Source organism: Pseudorca crassidens, chromosome 19 (genome assembly GCF_039906515.1).
Source record: "Pseudorca crassidens isolate mPseCra1 chromosome 19, mPseCra1.hap1, whole genome shotgun sequence".
In the NCBI taxonomy this organism is placed as follows: domain Eukaryota; kingdom Metazoa; phylum Chordata; class Mammalia; order Artiodactyla; family Delphinidae; genus Pseudorca; species Pseudorca crassidens.
Window position 1 is genome coordinate 57,712,335 of NC_090314.1, and position 19,230 is coordinate 57,731,564.

A 19,230-nucleotide genomic window follows, 5' to 3' on the forward strand; every position below is an offset into this window, starting at 1 on the left:
TTTCTGGCTTTAGATTACTGGTGCGTTTTTTATTAAAGAAGAGAATAAAGCATTTGTAAATATATTTCTCTCATGTATACTTCGAAGATGACGCTGGTCAGCAGCTACAGAACCGGGGAGCAAACAGGCAGAAGCGCTTCCCCCACCCGTCCCATCCCACCCCACCCCCTCCACCCTAGGTGCCGGAGACACACGGATGGCTGGGAGCTGCCCAGCTCCAACGGACCAAAGGTTCCAAGATGTGTGAATGGAAGGACCAGCTGACAACTTTCATCACAGTGCCGCCTGGAAAGCAGGGTGGCGCCTCCAGGGGGGTTGGGCAGGCTTGTTAAGAAAACCCCTTTACCCCTTAGAAACAAGTAAGGCATGAAGGTTCCCCACTGGGCTCCCAGCACAGAGGCCGGGGCTACTGACTTCCACTGCGTTGTATGGCTCCTCTGATTTCTAGGGTCTCAGGAAGAAGGAACTGGGAGCCCTGAAGAATTTCTCAGGGCAAACGGGGGACCTGGGCATCTCTTAGCTGAAGCTCTTAGCTGAAGCTGGACCTTCTGAAGCCTTAACAAAAGACTAAACCCCTGACCCAGCTGGGTCCTCAAAAGCAGGCATTGTATGGGAAGGAGGAGACATGTTCCCCATCTGGTCCCATTTCCCAGTGTGGGGTGAGACTCTTGGGCAGGCCCCAGTAAAGGGGGCCAGGGGAGGACGCTGGGACCATGGGCTGGTGGCACACATCCAGGACATTCTGGGGGTGGCAGGCATGACCTGCGGTGGGGTGGGCCTGGGGGGAGCAGGGGAGTGAATGAGACACATCATGGTCCCTGAGATGGGGACAGGCAGAGGCCAAGCTCGGTGAGTCAGAGGAGGCATGCAGAGATAGGGGGCTCCCACTGCCCAGACCCCTGGAAGGCTTGATACCCAGAAGGCATTTCCAGGGCTGGAACCCGGGGAGGCTGGCTCTGAGTTGATTGGCTACAGATCTGCAGTGGGCTGAGGATCTCCAGGGAGAAGCCCGCCCTCACCAGGGCTGGAGTCAGGCCACTCGGGCCTGGCTCAGGCTTTCTGCTCTGCATGGCAGGGGCTGTCTCTGACCTGGTCAGGACCCTCGAGGTGGGACAGCTGGTGCTAAGGGAATAACAGTGTGTCACAGCTGGAGAAGCAGTGGATGGTCCAGGAGACCCCTGGAACCTGCAACAGCTGGCTCTGGGGTCCCCCTTCAAGTGTTTTCAGTTGTGGCGAGGGGTCAGGGAGACCCTGCCTTGCAAAAAAAACTCTCAAAAAAATAAAAATAATGGAACTTTGAAAAAAGAAAGCCAACTGGTCCAGAATGGCTTTCAGAAGCCTGGCTACAAATCTGAGAGCAAGGCCCAGGGTCAGAGGGTCGGGGAGAGCGGGGAGTGGGGGCTGGGAGAGCGGGCAGTGGGGACATTTGGCTTGCAGACTCTCGGCTGTGCCTTTGGGCTGGCGCGGGGTGGTGGAGGGTCCTGGGAGGCAAGAGGTGTTGACCGCCTCCCCCGTCAGCAGGGAACGGGTGTCCCCCGCATGCTCCCTGGGTCAGAGAGCAGCCTCCCTCTGGGGTGTATTGCTGCTAAAGGGCTCCCTCTCTCACCAGAGGCTGCACAGCCCAGGTGAGAGGGACCCCACGGCCTGATCCTGGGGGAGGCCACTGGCCGGGGAACCTTCACTTGCCGCTGTGCGTCTTGACTTTGGTGGCGTTGATGTCGGCCTTGGTCTTCTGGATCCTGGAGAAGATCTCCTTGAAGAGCGCCTTGTACTCAGGCTGGCTCTGCTCCAGCCGCTTGTCCACGGCCTCCACGTGCTGGCTCAGGCTCTTCTCGCCCACCTTGGCCTCCCCCTGGCCCTCCTCGCTGCCCCGCAGGTCCTTCCACGAGCTGTCCCGGGAGATGGGCCGCGAGGTCTGCACGCCCGCGTGCCGCACCCCCGCCCCGTGCTGCCGGCACTTGCTCAGCAGCTCCTCGTACTTCTCCAGCAGCGCGTGGTACTGCTCATCCACCTCGCGCAGGATGGACATGCCCCGCTTGCGCACGCTGTTGGCGTGCAGCGTGAGGTTGCCCACGTGCCGGCCGGCCGGGTCTTTGGCCACGATGGCGTTGAGTGCCGTGTCGCTGCAGCTCTTGCGCACGGTGTGGCCCGGGGACGCGGCCGGAGAGGAGACCCCGTCCTGGGTGCCCGAGTCGTCCCCGCTGCCCGGCTGGGGGTCGTCGGCTTCAGGCGCCTGGGTGAGGGGCGCCAGCAGGGCCTCGGCCAGGTGGTCCTCCCGGCCCAGCAGGTAGGTCTTCGCCTGCTTCATCTGCTGCAGCTCCAGCAACTCGGCCTCCAGCTCCTGCACACGGAGGCGGCAGCCCTCCATCTCGCACAGCCGCCGCTCCAGCTCTGAGTACTCCTGCAGCACCACCGCGTACTCGTGCTCAGCCCGCTGCTGGCGCTGCCGCTCCTGGCTCACCTGGGAGCGCAGCACTCCCACCAAGGTCTGCAGCCGCTCGTTCTCCTGCTCCAGCGGCCGCGGGCCCAGCTCCAGGGAGGAACTGTGCAGGCGGAAGGCATCCTCGCACCTGGGAGGGAGCAGGGGCAGGTGGGCAGAGGGCGGTGGGCACGGCCAAGGCCCCGGGAGCCCAGCCGCATCTCTCTCCCCGACGGGGTTGGATAGGCTGCCCCACCTAGAGTCGCTCTCAGCCTTTCTACCCCTGTTCTCTGCCCTGGGAGGTTGCCCTTAGCTTCCGCCAGGTTTCCTGGCTCTCTCTTGGGTTCAGCCAATGGGAGGCACTGGCAGGAGGGCCAGGGGGATGGGGGCAGAGGGAGGTCACGGGGAATGTCTTCCCCTGGGCTCCTTCCCTGGTTACTGCAGGCCAGACAGCGCTCTCCCTGCCTTCTAGGTTCCAGTAACCTCCCTTCTCCTGGTCCCTTCAGGCCTCAGGATGGTAACAGCTCCTTGCTACTGCAATCCCAGGGTGCTGCAGTGTCCCCCTGGTTTCCCCGCACCTTGCCCACACCTCTTTATTAAGCACTGCTCAGTTACTCTGGGCGGAGGCTATCTGTCTCTTGCCAGGACCTTTATTGAAACACCCACTAAATACACCGTGTGTACAGTATTCTTACATTAGGGAGTCATCCTACTCAAAAGACTTAATGAGAACTGAAAGGTAGAGTTGTTAACCCCTCCTGGGTGAGAATTCTGGCTTACTAAACAAACAGGTGACCTTGGATAAGACACATGATCTCGGAGTTTCAATTTCCTCCTCTGAGTAGTGGGGACGATAAATCACACCTTAAGGTACTGCCGTGAGAATTAAATCACTTAGCAGAGCGGTGGGCACACGGCCAGTGCTCACAGGAGCCAGCTGCTGACTGTCGTAGCAACGGGAGCAGCCCCTCCAATAGCCTGGACAATGCGGCAGCTCTCCTTCCCACCTGCTGCGGGGCGCCTCCCCGCCCTTCCCTGCCGTGGTTGGCAGCCCCGGGCACTCGGAGACACGGTCCAGGGTCCACCTCACCTACCCTCACCTACCGGGGGCTGGCGCACAGCTCCTTGAGGCAGGGGAAGGTGTGGATGGTGCGCCGGCGCTCTCGCTTCTCCCGCCGCACTCGCAGTTGCTCCAGGTCCCGCAGCTGCTCCACCTGGGCCTGCAGCTCCTCCACCTGGGTCTGCAGGCGCTCGATGGTCTCTGTCAGCCTGGGGATGGGGTGGGGGACACACGCATGGGAGGGACTTTAAGGGGACGGGGCCAGCCCTCCTCACTGCAGCCCTAGGGGGACTTGGGGGTGGGGGACAAACAGGTGACCTTGAGCCATGCTGCCCGGTGTTGAGGTCAGACAGGGAACTCCTTGTACGTACGCCCAAGGACCCACTCTTTTCCCCCACCTCCCGAGGTGACCAGGCCGAGCTGACCATTTCTCCTCCGTGTCTCCTCGGTTCCTTGTACACCCATCTAATCACTTATCACCCTATAAAATAAAATATTTTGCAATAAAATATTTACGTGTCTGCCTTCCCTCCCAGAGGGCGGGACAGTGTCTTTGCATCCCCATCACTGTATTCCCCAGTGCCTAAAACAGAGCCTGGTGTGTAGCTCGTGCTTAAAGAAGGTTTGTGTCCTGAATGTTAAGCCAGCCCAAATCGACAAGGACAAACTCACTACCATCCCGGGTTCCCAGACCGGGGCTTCTGAAAGAAGGAGACTGAGTCACACCCACTGGTCAATAGGCACACATGTACACCCAGCCCTGGGCCTCTCCTTGGCCATCCCCAGCCCCCGGCTCCCAGCCCTCCACCCGGCCCTCACCCATGGATCTTCTGCTGGGCAGCCTTACTCTCCAGCACCAGCTTCTGGTTGGTCAGCTCCAGGTCTCGGGCCGCCAGGTCCAGCTGTTCGTACACTTTGGCGTGCTGATCATTTACGTGCCGCAGCGTGTCCAGCTGTTTGGTCAGGTACTGGGGGTGGGGGTGGGTGAGTAACCTTTCAGAACTGGGTTGGGGAAAATGTCTCCGCCTGGGCCCTCCTCCCACTTCTAGGAACAGGTTTGCTTTGGGGTATTCGTCTGCAGCAGAGGGAGGTGTCAAGATGGTGGTGCAATAGGGCTGCCTGGGACAGTTGTGCAGGTTGTGAACTGCACAAGGCTGTTGGGCCAAGCCTGGGCCTGCTAAGAGGGCACCTTTTCCTAAGCTGCACAAAGGTACACACGGGCCAACAGGTCCTTGATGGGTGGCGGAGCATGTGCAGGGCCCGTGTGGCCCCTCACCTCAATCTCCTGCACTTGCTCCTCGTTGGTGGAGTACATCTGCTGCAGAGACTGCTCCAGCTCCTTGTTCCTCTCCAGCAGCGTCTTCCCCAGCTCCGCAGCTAAGTGCAAGTCTTGGGGGGGAGGGGGCGGTGGGGGGGGATATGAGCAGCTGAGAATGAAGTTGGAGGACCCCCGCCATTCCTGTTCTGAGCACTCATTCTGGGCTGGGCCTCTGGGGACCCTGAGAGAACCAGGACCCAGGGGCCACCCCTGGGGAGACTCCAGGCCTGGAAGGGGATGTAAGCCACAAGCTAAGCCTGTGCATTGGCTGTCACTTCTGCCTGGAATGTCCTCTCCCCAGACACTCCCAGGGCTCACCCCTCTCTGCCTTTAATGTCACCTTCTCCAGGAGGCCTTCCTCAGACATTGACCTCACTGACCTCAAAACTGCACCCTCCCCCACGCCCCACTCCCTCCCTGCTTCATTTTTCTGCTGAGCTCATATCACCACCAATTTACCAAACAGTTTGGACCCTTATCTTGTTCGTCTCCCTTGACTAAATCGTAAGCGTACAGGGCAGGGATCCTGCCTGTTTCGGTCACTGATATTCCCAGGACCTAGAACAATACCTGGCATAGAGCAGGTGAATAAGAAATCTTTTCTGAAAGAATGAGTGAGTGGAATGTGATAAGAGCATCAGCAGACGTAGGGGCAAAGTGCCCTGGGATGATAGGTAAAGGAGAGTTCACGCAGGGGACAGTGGGAATCTCAGGCAATGAGCAGCCTTGGAGTTGGGTTTGGAAGGGCGGCTGGAGCTTACTGAGAGGGGGAGGGGCAGAAGGGCTTGCTGGGTGTTAGAACTGGACATGGCTTCAGGGCTCTTTGGCCCAGGACTCCCCGGGTGGCACAGTGGTTAATCCGCCTGCCAATGCAGGGGACACGGGTTCGATCCCTTGACTGGGAAGATCCCACATGCCCCGGAGCAACTAAGTCCACGTGCCACAACTACTGAGCCTGCGCTCTAGAGTCAGCGAGCCACAACTACCGAGCCCACATGCCACAACTACTGAAGCCTGCGCACCTAGAGCCTGTGTTCCGCAGCAAGAGAAGCCAATGCAATGAGAAGCCCGCGCACCGCAACAAAGAGTAGCCCCTGCTTGCAACTGGAGAAAGCTTGCGCGCAGCAACGAAGACCCAACGCAGCCAATAAATAAATATATTAAAAAAAAAAAAGAGAGAGAGAGAAAACAGGAAAGTAAAAAATGGTGCAATAAAAATAAATATTAAAAAAAAAGCTCTGGCCCAACCTCCTTATTCTATGGATGACAGGTTGAAGAGGAAAGAATGAAACCCGAGGTTTCATTACCTGGGTTATAGCCACATTGGAAGCAGAATTCACATCTCCTCACCCCAGTTGGGTACCATTTGGTCCTAGTGACACACGCCCCTCTCCAAAACCTTCTCCTTTCCCTGGGCAGCAAAACCAACCTCTTCCCCCAGTAGCCCCGATTCTTGTACCCTGTGGGACCGGAACCTCCTCTCCCCAATCCCAGCCAAAGGTAAATGAACACCTATCAGAGAGGTCGGGAGGGAACCTGGCCTGTCTTTAGGGGGCTGTATCGTGGGGAAGGGGAGGGGTTAGAAGGGAATGGCAGGTGCTGGCATCCCTAAAAATTCTCTCAGTGGGTCTGAAGTTGGTCGAGGGTACCTAGACATTTGGGGTGGATATTTCCCCATACATAGGCCTAACTCCTTTTAGAAGCAAAGGGTAATATATAAAATAGATAACTAATAAGGACCTACCGTATAGCACAGGGAACTCTATGCAATACTCTGTAATGACCTATATGGGAAAAGAATCTAAAAAAGAGTGGATATATGCACATGTATAACTGATTCACTTTGTTGTAGAGCAGAAACTAACACAACATTGTCAATCAACTATACGCCAATAAAAATTTAAAAAAGAAAAAAATTTTTAATATGTTTGTAAATATATTATTATTTATATTTAAATATATAAATATATGTCTAAGGGAAGCCTAGGATCAGATTGTGGTCTCAAAGAGGAGGTCAGATCAACTTAGGTTGTGTGCTTGGTGGAAATTCAGCAAGACCACCCCTAGTTCGTGACGAGGGAGGCACGCCAGCTTCCTGCTCCCTGTAATGGGAGGGCGGACATTTGGCTCATCCACAAACGCTATCCAGTAATTCATGTATACGTGAAAAAGAACAGACGGTCACGCTAACTTTTTTTTTACCCTTGGGAACTGTCAGGTCGTCTGTGACGAGGCCGCTGCTAGGGATGCTGCCTCCTGCACTGGCGTGGGAGGACAGGCTCTGTGGGTGGCCTGCATGAAGGCCCTGAAACTTAACCTTGAGTCCAAGGTCAGAGGCAGAGTGAGGAAAGGCCAAGAACAACTGCACTTTATGCTCTTCCTTCCAGGTGAGCATCTGAGCTGTGTGTGTATTCCTACTGCCAGTGGGTTGGGCTGAGGCAGCTGTCATACTGCAAGTCATACTGTAAACCGGGGATATTGAAGGCAGCGAATGTGACCCGGGCAGCAGGAAGGGAACACAATAGAAGCGGCTTGGGGAGAATCCCAGAGACTGTCTCAGGGAAATGGGATCACAAATGCAAGCTAAGCTGGTCCGAGCTGCCAGGAGGGATCATGAGAGAAGTCTAGAAGCTGCAGGGCAGGGAGCTGAGTAGAGCCAAGTGCTGGGGAACGGACACCAGCTAGATGAGGGCTGGGCACGGCTTTGGCTTCGGGGAGGGTGCAGCTCCCTCTGGACCAGAGGGGGAGGGAGTCTTGGGAGTGGGCGGACGGGAGAGCTGGCTAAGCCAGAAGTGGAATCTGGAGTAATGAACAGCCTGTCACAGCCAGATTAATGGTTACACTGGACCAGGCCAGGGAAGGTACTGAGTCTGAACTGGCATCTCCTCTGCCTGGACCCCAGCATTTTCTGGGGTCTCCTGCAGTGGGCTGCAGCAGTTTTGCCCTCTGAATGCCAGCAGAGGTGTCGCCCAGCAGCAATGCCCCAGAGCCCTAGAGAAAATGGCTGGGAGCCAGGGGATGTCTTTGAAGAGAAATCCTGAAATCCTACTGCCCCTCCTGGTTGGGGTCAGGGTGGAACCCCCTAGACTCCAGAGAAGAGAGGTAGGGAAAGGACAGAGGACAGACATAGGGAAGAAAAGACAAAGACAAAGGGGGCAGAAGGAGGCCAGCTACCACCTGGCAGGGCTGCAAGGGTCCTGTTCACAACCTCCGGGGCACCAACGTCAGGAACCCTGGGTGCGCAGAATTGGGGTCCGGTCACCTCCCTCCCCTCGCCATGTCAGAGTTCTCCCCTGAGGCTGAGACTCAAGGTCAGGAGCCCAGGACCTCAATTCTGTGACTCAGCAGTCATCTCTCAGCCTGGAAAGAGGTACCCACAGGGCCGGCCACACCTCGTCCAAGGTGGGGGAGGGAGGCAGGCAGAGAGAGAGTGCCAGTGCTTAATAATTAATGTTTTTTTCTATTTTTACTGGTGCTCGTGACAGTGGGCAGAGGGAACACAGTGAGAAAGGAGGACCCTGTTTGTCCCAGATGCCTGCCTCCACTGGGACGGAGCAGCATCAAAGTCAACCAGGAGCTTGATGGCCAAGCATCTGAAAGTAAAGTTGGGGCCCGTCCTCAGGGGAGTTGGGGCTAGCTGAGAAAAACCATGTCTTGGGACACTCAGAGGGGGGCAGCTGGGCGGGAGAGAATTTGGGGAGCGGGTGTGGGGAAGGGGGAAGGAACAGGCACCCGATCCCCCACGTGTCTGGCCTTTGGTCCGCGTTCACCCTACCATCCAGCCTTCCGTGCCGGTCCCCATGGGGTGCCGCAGCAGCTGTGCCTGGGACTTCCTCTGACTCCCACCCCGGCACTCCAGATAATTCCTACTTTGCAGTTATGCGTGGTCTTTTCGCATGGCTCTGTGCCTCGGTACAGGCACCCCCTCCACTTAGACTGCCGGCCTGCTTCCTCTGCCGGGGCGGGGCGGGAGGGCCCTCTTCACCCTACAGCTCGGAGGGGTGTGTAAGCCTTTACGCGTCTCGCAGCAGAAGACCCTCACTTCTGTTCTCACTGTCCGCAGGGGCTCACTGCTGCAGAACCCCTGTCGCTCCGTCACAGGTGCTACTCTGATCCCATTTCTGCCTCCTCTGCTGGACTGTGGAGACTGCGAGGGTGGAGATCACGTCCCAGGCTCAGCACAGCACCTGGCCCACGGCAAGCAGACGTTTGGCTTCTGGTGGAAAGCTCCAGTGTCTTCTGAGACTGTCTCATTTCTGGTTTCCCTCCTCGTTCCTGGGCTCTGCCTGCTACTCAGGCTACGAGGCAAGGCTGACTGCTGCAGACCAGTAAGGCCAGAAAAGCAGGGGCCTGTGGGGCCCATTCCCGACCCCAGACCCAAAGCATGGCTGCCCGGCCCAGCTGGAATCTCGACATCTCTCTCCCTCTCCGGATGCAGCACATCTCCCACCCCTACTCCCTAGCTCCTTCCTCCCACATCTGGGCCGGGCGCAGTGCCAGAGACTCCTTTAGGGGTGCGGGAATGAAACGAGACAGCAACAACATCAGCATCTGCCTCCGAAGAGGCCATCTTCCCAGGCACTCAGCTTCCAATCTTTCCTTCTAGGCCCGCCTCTTCCATGAAGCCCTCTCACCGCATCCTGTCACTCCCACTCAGTTCCAAGCCCAACTCCACCTACTCAGGTGCACCCAGGAGGCCAGGGCTGGGACTACTCCCAGCTCCCAGGATAGTGTCTGACATTTAAGTGGAGGCTGATATGTGTTTGTGTAATGTGAGGTTTTGGGGGTAGCTGCCCAGGATGGGGAAGGGGGTTGTTGCAGCCAGGACGGGGCATTTCACTCCAGGCAGGGAGGCTGAGGGTAGCCTCTAGGACACAGAGGTGCGGTCCAGCCCAGCACCCCCACCCCACCCCCCCGTCCTACACTGGTCCCGCAGCGGCTCTGATTAACCCACGGTCCTGAACACAAGGGCAGCGCCTCATCTACCAGCAAATGTGGCCATGTGGGGATGTGGGTCAGGGCCGGAAAACAAAGGCTCCAGGACCTGGCTAGATGCCTCACATGAGGGCAAAGGCAGGCGTCTGGGCCCCATGGATGGAGACCCAGAGCAGAGGGTGTCCGCACACACTGAACCAGACTGTGTCCACACCCACCAGGCTTGCTGGGTGACTGTGGTCACTTCTAGAACATGTTTCCTAGCGCCTCCAATTCTGACCATCCAAGAATGAGGCACTTTTCTTGGGAGGAGAGGTTGGGTTTGATCTCACTCCAGCAGGCCCTGGCCCCGACCCTCTTAGGCCTCCTCCTCCTTCCTGTCCTAACAGCCCCACCCCCTACTTGGAGTGACGTCACCTCGGCCACCTCATCAACCCCTTTCCAGTCGCCCTCTCTGCCCTCAGATGGGAGAGAGGGGAAAGTGACTCCCTGTTTACTCAGGCTCTGATCTGGGGCACTGCTCAGAATTCCCAAATCTGATCCCCTCCAAACCTTGAGCCATTTGGGAGAAGGCCAGCAGGGGAAGGACCAGGGGACTCCTCCCTCTGGAAGGCAGATTGGACTCCTAGTAGCCTCCGCTTCTCCATCGGCAAGGTGCCGGCACCCCCATCACCTCCCTGGGTAGAGGGGAAGGGAGTTGGGGAAACTTTCTAGGAGCTCAGGAATCCTGGCAGGGAAGTGTGCTGCTGGATTTGGAATGGGGATAACTTCCTCCCCCCTCGGCCCCCCAAAACCCCTCTCAGCAAAGCAACCAAGGAGCCACCTCCTGACCTCCAAAGACTTCCAGCCAGTACTCTCAGACCCCCCCAACAATACCCGGGGCGCCTGGGCAGTTCCTGCCTCTAAGACGGGGTGGGCGAACTGGCTGAAGTATGCCCCTGTTGTTCGGGCAAAGAGGAAGACCGCTCCCCCCAGTTTTGCAGGTCTTCACGTGTTTGGTTCGGGTCTTCCCGGGCAGCGCCCCCTCTCTCCACGTCCCCATTCTCCAGACGCATCTCCTCTCTCAGTCCGGCACGCCGGGTGCAGCCCAGCCCGCCCCGGGGTGATACCGCCCAACAATGGAGAAGCGGACAGGGGTCGCGGGGCGCACCCCGCTTTCCTGCCCCCTTTGCTCACCCTGCTCCAGGTCCTGCTGGTCGTACCAGGGCTCCTCTTCCTCTGCGGTGAAGTCCTCCATCCTGGCGGCCCTCCGCATGGCCCCGCAGGCGGCGGGCTGCAATTGGGCGCTGCGGCGGCGCGGCTCAGGGCCGGGGCGCGGGGCCCGGGACAATGCGGCGGAGGCGGGCCGAGCCTCCCGCGTCGCGGACTCGGGCTGCAGTGCCCCCGCCCGCGCCGCGCCCCCTCGCCATCGGCCGTCGGCCTGGCGCCCACAGGGGGCTGGCTCGCTGCCGCGGTCTGGCCCGGCTGGGGTCCTGCAGAGCCCGGGGCACCGGGCGGCGGCTGCACAAAGGGTGGAGGGGCGGGGACGGCGGGCGGGACGGCGGCAAGGAGGGCCCAAGCCCGGCCGACAGGTCTGGGGCGCTAGGAGCGAGCGGGTGCCGCGGCGGGCGCCCCCTGCCCGACTCCGGCCAGCGCTGCCCCCCGCCCTCCCGGCGACACCAGGAGCCGCCGCTGCATCTTGGCGGGGTCCGCCCCGCGCTTCCCGAGCCGCCCGCTCCGCGGGGTGGGGCCAACCGCCGATGGCCAATCAGGAGACGTATGCAAAACTGGAGGCGGGGCCGAGGGCGGTATCTCCGCAGCGTTGAGGTTCGGCGGCTGCTGAACCAACCCCACCTTCCCTTCACAGTCGCCTCCAGTTTACATCTCAATGCCTAAAATCATTTTATTTTGTTTACCTATTGTTGTCTCTCTCTCCCCGTAGATCTCCTGAAAGCAAGGATCTTGTCACTCTTGTTCACAGCTGGGCTCTTCAGTGCCTAGAGCAGGCTGACCTACTGCTACCTTCCACGGACACTCTTTGAATGAATGAAAATTAATCAAAAATTACCTTTAAGAAATTGTGTTTAAATGCCTGTGGCCTGAAACCTCACTCCAGGAGTGGTGAACTTTGACTGTTACCTCCATTCTGGGCCTTTCCCTTTGAGGTCCTGTTTCCCTCTCCCTGGGATTCATATCCTATACCCAACTATACCCATTAAACTATATAAGTGTCACTTATCCGAGCATTCTTTCCTTAAAGGAGTTTTCAGACTCAGGTATACATGTAACTCACTTTTATTAGGCCCCACCATGTGCTGGTACTGTTGAAGCACCCTGAGTATAACCGACTCTGAATCTATGTGGCAAATACATCAAACAAAGGACTTGTATCCAGAATATAGAAAGAACACCTGCGAATCCACAAGAAAAAGAAAAACAGCCCAGTAGAAAAGTGGGTAAAAGACTTGACCAACACTTCACAAATGACCAAAGTGACCCAATCAACATGTGACAAGTTGTTGAAATTCTTGAGAAGGAGCCACGGTTGTTTCTGTAACAAATTACCCCAAATTTAGTGGCTTGAAACAACACACACTTATTATCTTACAGTTTTGTAAGTTAGAAGATTGACATGGCTCTTGAAGACTGAAATCTAGTTGTTTGCAAGGCTTTGTTCCCTTCTGGAGTCTCCAGGGAAGGGTCTCTTTCCTTGCCTCTTCCAACTTTGAGAGAGGCTGCCCACGTTGCATGGCTCATGACTCCCTTTTCCCATCTTGAACGCCATCAACAGCAGGTGACCCTTCTCACACTGGATCACTCTGACTTGTCCTGCCACCTTCTTCCACTTTTAAAGACCCTGTGATTACACTGGGCCCACCTGGATAATCCAGCATAATTCTCCCATCTCAAGATCCTTAATTTAACCACATCTGCAAAATTCCTTTTGCCATGTGAAGTAACATATTCAAAGATTCTGGGGATTAGGTTATGGACATCTTTGGGGATCAGGATTCCATTTACACAAAGTTCAAAATTGGCAAAACAAATCTAATCAGGATAGTATTTGGCCTTGGGGAGACGTGGGGGAACTCTGAGGGGCCAGGAGTGTTTTATTTCCTCATCTGGGTGTTGGTTACACACAGGTGTGTTCATTTGTGAAAATCATTGACCTGTATACTTACGTGCACTTCTCTGAATGTTATACTTTAATAGTTTACTCAAGAAGAAGGAAAAAAACACCCTATGGCTAAGACACAGGTAGTTTCTGCTCTCGTGTAGCTTACATTCTAGTGGGGATAAATAAGTGATTACAACCTGCAATGTGCTGTGAAGGAAATTAACAGGCTTCTGTGAGAGAGTCTGGGGGGAAGGTTCAGGAAAGACTTCCCTTAGAAGGTGACATCTAAGCTGATACCTAAAGGATAAGATGGTGCCAGCCATGCCAAGCTCTGTGGGGAGGATGTTCCAGGCAGAGGAGACAGCAAGATCAAAGGCCCTAAGAGCTCGACATATGTTAGAAACTGATGCAAGCCCAGCATAGCTGGAGTGGAGAGGATAGAAGACAGATGAACTGGAGTTAGGCCCATGGGAAGGAGTTGGGATTTTTTTTTGTTCCCAAGTACACAGAGAGAACCAATAAAAGGCTTTTCGTTTTCAGTTGTGAAATATCACTAGCAATTTTGGAGCATGGATTGGAGGGGGGGCAAGAGTGGAAACAAGAAGACCAGTTTGGAGGCTTTTGCAATCATCTAGAAGGGAGGTAACAGTGTGATGCGCAAGGCTGGTGGTAGTGGAAATGGAGCGAGATGAGAAATATTTGAGGTGTAGAACTAAGATGTGCAGATGAATTGACTGAAGAATCAGAGTGATGCCTTAGACGTCTGGCTTCAGTAACTGGGTGACAGTGATGCCATTTACTGAGATGGGGACGAAATGAATCTAAGGGACGAACAGGTTGGGTGGCTGTCCCACAGGGATCTGGTCACATTCCAAAACCACCAAATCCCTTCCCATTCGTTCATTTCATCATTCTGCAGCTGTGTGGAAATGTACCCACAGGAGCCAGGGAGTTTAAGGAGTCCCCAGAGGAGAGAAGAGGCAAAGGGCTGAGGGCCACGTCCTGTGCAGCGAGGATGATAGCAATGAAAGGCAACCCTTCAACCTGAAAAGTCACCGCCAACGCCTACAGCTAAGGATGGTTTCAGCGATGCCTTAGAAGACCCCCATGTTTGAAAACATCCAGCTCCTGGGTCATCTCTCAGCTTTTGGCCTTTACCACACTGACCACACCCTCAGCATGACCAAAATACCCTCCCTCCCTGTGGACACCCTCTCCCTGCCCCAACCACAGAAGCATTGCCTGGCAGGGATAAATAAATGTCACAAAGGCTGAATTCTTATTGCTGCCTGAGCACAGGGTGGAGTGATTCAGGCTGGAGTCCCTGGATCTCATGAGGCTGGTGTGGGGTGGGAGTGAGCTGAAGCTGGGCAACCGGCTCTGCCAGGTTGGTGGAACCTCCCTGTCCCCTCTGCAGGGGACAGAGGGTAGAGGCTGGGTGGCTGAGGGCTGTGGTGCCTGCTATCTGCCAGGCCTGTGCTGGGCCCTTTGCCTGGGTTGGTTCACCAGTGGTGCCCAGTGGGACCACTCCCAGTGCCTTCAGGGCAGACTTGGTATTTCCTAAACTGTGCCACGAGGAGGAAAACAGATCTACCTTTTATTTTTTGCGGTACGCGGGCCTCTCACTGTTGTGGCCTCTCCCGTTGCAGAGCACAGGCTCCGGACGCGCAGGCTCCGGACGCGCAGGCTCAGTGGCCATGGCTCACGGGCCCAGCCGCTCCGCGGCATGCGGGATCTTCCCGGACCGGGGCACGAACCCGCGTCCCCTGCATCGGCAGGCGGACTCTCAACCACTGCGCCACCAGGGAAGCCCCAGATCTACCTCTGAAGAAGGAAATTCCTCAGCTTCCCTGAACTACCAGCCAACACGCCCTGGGATCCATTTCTGGCCTTTCCTCTAAGCAGGGCAGAGTCAAGCCCAGGGGTGGGAAGTATAAACTACCCGACCTTGGTAACCCCCAGAGCATGGTACCTCATCTGCGTGTCAAGCAGACCTATTTCGTGGTGTTCCTTGTCAGGGGCATCAAGACTCGAGGCTGATGGTCAGAGCCTCGGTGGATTCGATGTCCCCTCAGCCTTGGGCACTATGATTCCCCTGGGGTCAGTTTCACACTCGGGCGACCAGGAGCGCTCCCCGAGCTCTCACCCGAGCTCCCGAGAAATGCAAGCCCAGATGCTGGATTTGGGACCAAAGCACAGGTACGGAACCCCGGGAGAGCTAGGATCCGGGACTTGAAGATGTAACCGCCCTCCCCGAAGAGCGTGAGCGCTGCCCCCTCCACCCCCAGCCCAGCCCAGCCCAGCCCACCGGAAATGACGGCGCGTGCGCAGGCAGCGCTGACGTTAGAGAGTCCCGGCGCTCCCAGTCACACGGGTCACCCTGGGGGAGGGGCAGGGTGCCCAGCCCGCGCCTCTGGGCCGTCGGGGCATCCACTGACACCACACGCTGCGCATCTTGGGTGCTGCCACCCCTGCAGGCCGCGCTCCCCTCCCTGTCCCCAGACCCGTGATTTTAGCGCTGGGCTTACAGTGCACTGAATGATCTTGCCCCATCTGTCCTCTCCACCATTCTGAGGTCAGCGCCTGGCAGGGAAAGGCACTCAGTACATTTCAATGAGCGAAGTCATCTGGAGTCCAACCCCCTTTCCCCCCCGTACACCATCGGAGTGCGTCCCAGACAATGTCTGTTCTGAAAGGGGAATTATGTTAGAGTCTCACAAGTCCTTGCGGTCAGGAAGTGCTTCTGTGTGTCTACCCCAAATCCCTGCAGTTTAAACCCTCCAGGCCTGTCATCAGCAGTGACCGTTAGGATGCTTATGCTGAGGGTGTCCCTCCTGTGGGGTCATTCTTACTTTTCCTCCTTTGATACCTCCTCATGGGGTTGTTGGGAGGGGCTATAAACTCTTGGTCTGAGTTAACACAGGCCAAGGGCTTAGAACAGTGACTGGGCCATATGAACACTATTCAGTGTTTGCTCTTAGCATCATTATTATTGTAACTTTTTTACCTGGAGGATCCACTCCTTGCCTGTCACTACCCCTCTTCTGGCGGGGCTCCTGACGGGGGTGCTGGGGAGACTGTCCAGGGACTTTACCTTCCTGGTGGGGGGTCAGGCCTGAGACACAGGCCTAAGAGAGCTGGGGAGAAGCTCCAGGCACATTTGCTCACTGCTGGCTGCCTGGGCTCCCACTGCAACACAGCACTCGGTCCACTGTGTGGGATCCATCTCGCTCCCAGCAGACTAAAAGCTCCTTGAGGGCAGGCACTCCAGCCAGCACATAGCAGGTGCCTGATGAAGGAACAAATGGATGCTCTAAAGCCAGTGGCAGAATCATATTCCTTGGCCCTCCTTCTTTATCCATCTCCACCCCAGAACAGATCCGCTTGCCCTACCTGAAAGGCTCCTAAAGGCACTAAAAAATGAATCTGAAAAACAGTGGGTGAAAATGTGCCTTTCCTATTGACTGAAGTGGATTCCCAAAGTGGTTCCATCTTCTGTGATCGCCCAGGAGTTCTCTTTATTCAGTTATCCACTGTGTGCTAGGCCAGTGCTAGGTGCTGGGGATGTAGAGAATAAGACAGACCCAGCCCTGGCTCTCATGAAGCTTGCATCTCAGTAGGAGAGGCAGACCTAAATCAAGGAAAAAGACAAAAACATTTAAGATGGTGGTAAAAGTTTTAGGAAACACACTGAAGGATGAACTAACAACAGCTGGGGATGGGAAATCTCTCAGGGAACGAGACTTTTAAGATAGGACCCTAAAGCATGAGAAGGGGACAGCCGCGTGAAGAGTGGGACGAGTGATGTCTCAGTCAGAAGGAACAACTTGTACAGAGATCCCGGGAAGAAAGAGCTTAGAGGGTCTGAGGAAATAAAGGAAGACCAGTGTGGGCGGAACCTGGGGGCTTGGGGGAGGGGGAGCAGGGCCCAGATCATGCAGGGCCTTGGAGGTCACAGTGGGACCCAGAGAGAATTGACCCTAACAATGGGCTCTGAGGTGTTTTCAGGGGGGGAGCGTTGTGAGCTGCAGTTTACAATTCCTCAGGCTGCTCTGCAGAGAATAGATTAGGCGAGGCAGGAGTGGTGGTTGTGGTAGACAGGAGATGGTGGGGGCCCTGGCAAAGGTGAGGGCGGCAGAGATGAGGGAGGTAGAACTTGTGATATATACGTCTGGGGGATGACATCATTGAGTCTTGGTGATGGGCTGGAGGAGGGGTTGACAAGAGGAGAAGCATCAGGCTGACACTGGATTTCTTGTTTGAGAACGTGGGAGATGCCATTTACTGAGATGAGAAGACTTAAAGACAAACGTTAGGAGAGAGATGGATTGGGCTTGGGAGGAGGAAGTGTGGAGGATAGAACTGCCCACAATGTGGCAGTTTCAAACATGGCGCCATGGGGAGGTGGGTCCCCTCCCCTTGAATCTGGAAGGCTTTTGATTGCTTTACCAATAGAGTATGGTAGAAGTGACTCTATGTATTATTCCCAGGCTGGGTACCAAATGGCCATGCAGCTTCCTCCTCTTTCTCGAGGGACACCCTTGAAAATTATTTATTTATTTATTTATTGGTTGCACCACACAACATCTGGGATCTCAGTTCCCTGACCAGAGATCGAACCCGCGCCCCTGCAGTGGAAGCGCAGAGTCCTAACCACTGGATACCAGGGAATTTTCCCTAAATCACCCCTTGATTAAACTCAATTTGGCTAATCTGTCCGCTTGTCCATGGGTGACCAATAATATGTCAGTGCCACCTGGAGTTGCTCGTTGCAAACCACAGGAATGGCTCGGAACAATGGGCAAGACCAAAGCGTTCACAATTCATCCCTTGGAATGGTCGGTTAGCACCTGCTCTTGGTGTTTGTATTTTTTATTGAAGTGTAATTTACATACAGTAAAATTCATCCCTTTTAGGTGTGTAGTTATATGAATTTGACAAACATATACAGTCATGGAACCAGCACCACAATCAAACCATAGAATGTTTTCATCACTCCACAAAGTCTCCTCATACCCTCTCAACGGTCAGTCCCCTCAGCCTGCTCCAGCCCACGGCAAACCACTGATCTCTTCTCTGTCCCTATATTTTGCCTTTTCCAGAATATCATATAAATGATATAACACAGTATGCTGCCTTCTGTGTCTGACACAGCGCTTTTTTTTTTTTTAAATACATGGACTCTGGTATTTTTTTTTAATTTTTAAAAATTTACTTATTTTTGGCTGTGTTGGGTCTTCATTTCTGTGCGAGGGCTCTCTCTAGTTGCTGCAAGCAGGGGCCATTCTTCATCGCGGTGCGTGGGCCTCTCACCATCGCGGCCTCTCTTGTTGCGGAGCACAGGCTCCAGACCCGCAGGCTCAGTAGTTGTGGCTCACGGGCCTAGCTGCTCCGCGGCATGTGGGATCTTCCCAGACCAGGGCTTGAACCCGTGTCTCCTGCATTGGCAGATAGATTCTCAACCACTGCGCCACCAGGGAAGCCCCGGACACAGCGATTTTGAGATTCACCACATTCTTGCTACCTGTACCCGTAGTTTGTTTCTTTTTATTGCTGAGTACTAGTCCCATTTATGGATGAACCACAATCTGTTGATTCACCAGATGATGGACATTTGGGTTGTTTCCAGGTTTTGCTGATTATGAATGAAATTGTTATATGCATTGCACAGGCTTTTTGTGTGGATATATGTTTTCATTTCTCCTCGGGAGATACCAAAAGTGGGATTATTGGGTTGTATAGTAATTGTATATTTAACTTTATTTTTATTTTTATTTTTGGCCTCGGGATCTTAGTTCCCCGACCGGGGATCGAACCCATGCCCCCTGCATTTGAAAGGCGGAGTCTTAACCACTGGACTGCCCGGGAAGTCCCTATATTTAACTTTATAAGAAAATATAAATGCTCCCCATCCTCACCAGTATTTGTATCCTCAGGTTTTGTTTTGGTTTTTAACCTATTCTAATAGTTATGTAATCGTTATTGTATTGTGGCTTCAGTTTGCATCTCCCTAATGAATAAGATTCAGAGTTTTTAATGTCACTCTGGCCTGGACTGGGGCTGGTGATTTGTAGGGTGGACTTGATTTTTTTTTTTTTTAACGCCAAATAAAGGTACTATTCATTTGTTATCTTGAAGTGATTAGAAAAGCCATGGAGCGTGTCCAAGATTTTCATCCAGGGCAGGAAAACCCACCTCTGGAGCAAGGACAGAGCTATCCTGTCCAGTCTGCTCATTCAGTGACATGGTGATATCCCTGTCTCCCTCCTCCCTACCTCCACACCTGTCCTACCCTGCCTTTGTGCCTAGACGGTGCACCCTTCATTTTTTACTCGTGGAGTTCCAGTTTAAGCTAAATGTCACCTCCTTTTGAAGCAGCTAGGATTTCTAGAAGCTTCCAG

At 55.0% G+C, this 19,230-nt stretch overlaps 1 protein-coding gene and 1 long non-coding RNA gene across 5 annotated transcripts; one reads left to right on the forward strand and one right to left on the reverse strand.

The window, feature by feature from the left end:
* CDR2L (cerebellar degeneration related protein 2 like) lies at positions 1 to 11,404 on the reverse strand. Of its 4 annotated transcripts, XM_067717223.1 has the most exons (6): positions 10,909 to 11,404; positions 5,559 to 5,660; positions 4,756 to 4,868; positions 4,299 to 4,447; positions 3,524 to 3,688; positions 1 to 2,570 (listed from the first exon to the last, which is right to left on the reverse strand). In XM_067717223.1, the coding sequence occupies exons 3-6, from the start codon at positions 4,792 to 4,794 to the stop codon at positions 1,679 to 1,681; spliced, it is 1,245 nt and encodes a 414-aa protein (XP_067573324.1). In that variant the 5' UTR covers positions 4,795 to 4,868; positions 5,559 to 5,660; positions 10,909 to 11,404; the 3' UTR covers positions 1 to 1,678. The 4 variants fall into 4 exon arrangements, with proteins under 4 accessions (XP_067573324.1, XP_067573322.1, XP_067573323.1 ...); XM_067717221.1 differs by lacking the exon at positions 5,559 to 5,660; XM_067717222.1 differs by lacking the exons at positions 5,559 to 5,660; positions 10,909 to 11,404 and adding an exon at positions 10,285 to 10,897.
* Positions 9,920 to 11,949, forward strand: LOC137212974 (uncharacterized). The gene is made up of 2 exons (XR_010937735.1): positions 9,920 to 10,386; positions 11,654 to 11,949. It is a non-coding gene; the product is annotated as an uncharacterized lncRNA (long non-coding RNA).
* The last annotated feature ends 7,281 nt before the right edge of the window (positions 11,950 to 19,230 follow it).